Source organism: Rosa chinensis, chromosome 5, assembly GCF_002994745.2.
Source record: "Rosa chinensis cultivar Old Blush chromosome 5, RchiOBHm-V2, whole genome shotgun sequence".
NCBI classification, from domain to species: domain Eukaryota; kingdom Viridiplantae; phylum Streptophyta; class Magnoliopsida; order Rosales; family Rosaceae; genus Rosa; species Rosa chinensis.
The window spans coordinates 7,805,814-7,809,670 of record NC_037092.1 but is presented as its reverse complement, the minus strand read 5'-3'; the positions used below and the strand labels follow the sequence as shown (position 1 = coordinate 7,809,670).

The following is a 3,857-nucleotide window of genomic DNA, read 5'->3' as shown; positions in this document are numbered from 1 at the left end:
TTGAATTGGAACACGAAGATCCCTCCCTCCTCTTCACGGATCAAAACCCTCTCATTCAGCCTCCATATTCCGGACATCGCCGCAGAGAAAGATGGAATAACCACCGGTTTCTTGGTTAGCAAACGCCCACACAGGTAAAAAAAAAGGGTCATGGATCAACTCCCCGCCCCTAACCAAACTCACTACGGTTTCCTCCAATGAGGCTAAGGACGCCGCCGCCTCCTCTGCCGCCATCACTACACCAAACTCGATCAGTCTTTCTTCTAGGGAGAAACCCTAGCAGAGCGAAAGTCGACCTATAATTGAGCCAGAGTGAACTAATCGCTTTGGAATTATTAATTTGATAATTCTAGAAACTTATTGAAATGACAATAGTTGGCAAAACACCACCTCACGTTTTAGTAAGTATATCCTATTATCCTATGAAGGCAATACCATTTTTGTCGTCTCAAACAATACTGAATCAAGACTATTTCTTCATGAGAGCAAGAAGTAAAAATAAGGGGATTTATCAGAGGATTTACACTTACTCTTGAATTCTATTAGAACATCGACTTAAATGGAATTTCGGTTTAAAATCAACGTGTTCGGGTTGATCAGAGTTTGTGTTGGTCTGGAAGTGCATTCCTTCTAGCATCTGTAGATTACACATGAAATAGGCATAAAATGATGTTAAAATTACTTGATAAACATTAACAGCTAAGTTGGTTTACATAGATATACACATATTGCTATATACCTGATAATATATGAATCCGAACCTCCAAATATCTATCTTCGTTAAATCCTGTGTCCCATCACTGTTTTGCCCTGTGAATTGAAATTGATTAAAGACATCACAGAAATTTGAAGACTAAATGTATGGAAGTTGATACAACATACATACTTCCATTTTGATCTGGGTTAATTTGTTCATGCAACATTTGAACCCAATACTCCCCAATCTTCAAGTGCCCACCTTCATCCTGAAACAAGTTTCTACTCCAAAACGGAAATTATGATTAGTTTTCATACCAGATCACAGATTTATTGAAGCACATATGTCATATACATCGTAAACTCATATACATTAGATTAGAAAATCGGGGACTTGAGCAAATTAAGGGAGAGAGTCAGATAGAAAAAAACTTTCTCATGGAATTTACTTCTTGTAGCATATTAAAACATGAGAAATAGAGGAGTTTGTGAATAGGGTATACCTGGTACTCAAATGGCTGTGAACTATTGGGGATGGCACGTGCTTGTGAAGATAGTTCATTCCCCTGCCAATTTTTGCAAATTAAATCTTGGAACCCACTTCTTTATATGATGGCAATGTCTATTGAATTATTAGAAGCCTAAAAAGTGAACATTGGATGTGAATATTTTCAAATGCCAAATCCAATTACTGAAAATTAAGCAAGAAGTAAAAGCAATTTAATTATACCTAGCAATATCAAGTGCATAGCGTAGAGCCGTAGGCACATCAAGACGTGTTCTTTGCGTCAAAATATCCTCGAGATTGCCCTAGAGTATACAAAAAAAATTAAGAATAATGAGAAAGACAGATTGATCATCTTATAAGAGCAATATAATTGACTAACAGCATACTTTTGGTAGATACTCGGTAATTAGAACCATCTCCTCCTGCTGCACAATTGAACCAAGAAACTGCAATATATTGGGATGTCTAAGCTCCCGTAAGAGAGTATTATCCTTAGCAGAGAGTATCCTGTATGAAGATTGAAGAATTAGCAAGCCATTTTTATCCAACATTGTTCGGAGTTTGTCTTAGAGTCACTAACTTAAACTAAGAACTGAATCTAGCAGCAGAGATAGAAAAGAATATAAATCATCTTAAGGTACCAAGGCCGGCCCCGAGTCTTTCAAGGCCCCGGCAGACAATCATTTTCTTTTGATAAACTTGAATATAAATCTTTTAAAAAGTCTTTGTTTCTAAATTTGTCAAGAGTGCACTAAGGTTGTATAGGGTGTTTATCATTCCAAATTTATTAATTAAATGTAACACGATTAGTTTTCTTGGTCAGTTTTTTTGTGTTTATCACTCTAGAAAGACCTCACATTGATCACTCACACACATACTAATATACATTGGGCTTTACATTTGGTGCCCCATTTGCTCTGCGGTCCTGGGCTGTCCCCAAGCATGCCCAGTGCTAGGGTCGGGCCTAACAGGAGCACATATGTCTTTTTTGACAACGGTCTTTACGACCCAGATTCCACGCCACTTGACCTTTTCAGATTCACCAAATGAACCCTGCATTTTCATATCAATTTGATTTCGTGAAGTTATCTATAGACTGATTCTAGCTAGGAAGAACAACAATACTTCACAGACGATAATGCTAGATCAACCATATTTTGTTATATACCTGTTGTATTGCTGATGAACTATCTGTATCTAATTCCGTCATGTCAAACTTCACATCATTTGAATCTTGTTCGTGTCGAACGGTCTGGTGTACAGAACGAAAAAAAAAAATGAAAACAGTTGATGAATCCTTCCGCCTCCCACAAATGATCACTACTTACAACGTCCAACAAATTAAGGACTTTCCACATAAAAACTTTATGTGGTAAACATGATAAGAAACTTTCCGCATAAGGACATGAATTACATATTGGGATAAGCCTTGAGTTACTTGAGTTCATCGAGTATCTCTTCTCAACGTATAGATATACTACTTTACTAATTAATTACCATCAACTGATCACTGGTAAAGTCATTGGCTCCATTCACTTCAAGAATCCTGCATATATCTCGATGTCCATAGAGTCTTGCATCTGTCAGGGGCTTCCAAATAAATAGTAAAAAATGATATAAGAATTCCACATTTCAAAGACTTAATTGATACGAGATTATGTAATAAGAAAATTGCTATATATGTTCTTACAGTTCTTTTCCATCGGTCTTGGAGATTAACGTTGGCCTTGTAGCACACGAGAAGCTCAACAATGGGAGTGTGACCCTCACTCGCCGCCAGATGCAGCGCCGTCCTATTATCGTAGTCTTGCACATCAGGAGATATGCCTTGGATCAACATCTGGTTCAGTCCAACTCGGTCGCCTCTCGAAGCGAAGCTCAAGAATTTCCCTATCAGTTGCATGTCGAAGTCGTCGCGGGCATGGAGAATCTCACCCATCGTCTTCATTTAAATCTATGGAGAATTAGTTTCCGAGTCTTGGACTGTTGAAGGAGATCAAAGAGGTGCTTCAGCAAGACTGAAAGGGCAATGAAAGAAGCGAGGGACGTATTTTATATGGCCTAGTGACGTGCTGTGGCGGGAAAAAGGGCGGTTATAACCATGATGGAGGCTTCGGGCATGACGACCTCTTAATCAGAATTTGAATTTTATATGCACCAAATTGATCGTGATGCCATAGTAATACAAAAATGAAAAATTAACGGATAAGGTGAAACATGGGTGATGAAGGCAGCGGTGACTCTTATAAACTCCACGTATATGGTGAGTCTTGGATGAGATGCAAGTTTTCAAAGGAAACAGTCCCTCAGATCTCAAAGAGTAGTTGTTGCCTTGTTATTGGTCTGAAGGAGCTTTCGATGGTTATAGTTCATTAGCTCTATTAACTGACGTGTGTACAATAAGGAAGAAGGTGATTGAAATTTACTAGATTAGTCTTTATCTAAAAAAAACAAAGAATTATGTGTGCCTATCCGTTTCTCCCACTGAGAATGAATCTAAATCATTTTCCGATATTGATGTTGATTTTGTGCTCATGTCTGTCTAATATATGTAATTTTGGTTTTTGAAAGGAAACCCTTATTCTTTTTTTTTTTTTTGAAAGGAGGAAACCCTTATTCTAAAACGATCTAGTTTTGAAAATAAGCACAATAT

General features: G+C 37.7%; 1 protein-coding gene across 1 annotated transcript; it reads right to left on the bottom strand.

The window, feature by feature from the left end:
- Window positions 1-526: 526 nt before the first annotated feature.
- On the bottom strand, window positions 527-3,344 carry LOC112165997 (integrin-linked protein kinase 1). The gene is made up of 10 exons (XM_040505699.1): window positions 2,895-3,344; window positions 2,702-2,794; window positions 2,373-2,456; window positions 2,169-2,257; window positions 1,591-1,711; window positions 1,427-1,506; window positions 1,200-1,262; window positions 887-978; window positions 740-810; window positions 527-637 (listed from the first exon to the last, which is right to left on the bottom strand). The coding sequence occupies exons 1-10, from the start codon at window positions 3,150-3,152 to the stop codon at window positions 527-529; spliced, it is 1,062 nt and encodes a 353-aa protein (XP_040361633.1). The 5' UTR covers window positions 3,153-3,344.
- Window positions 3,345-3,857: the final 513 nt, after the last annotated feature.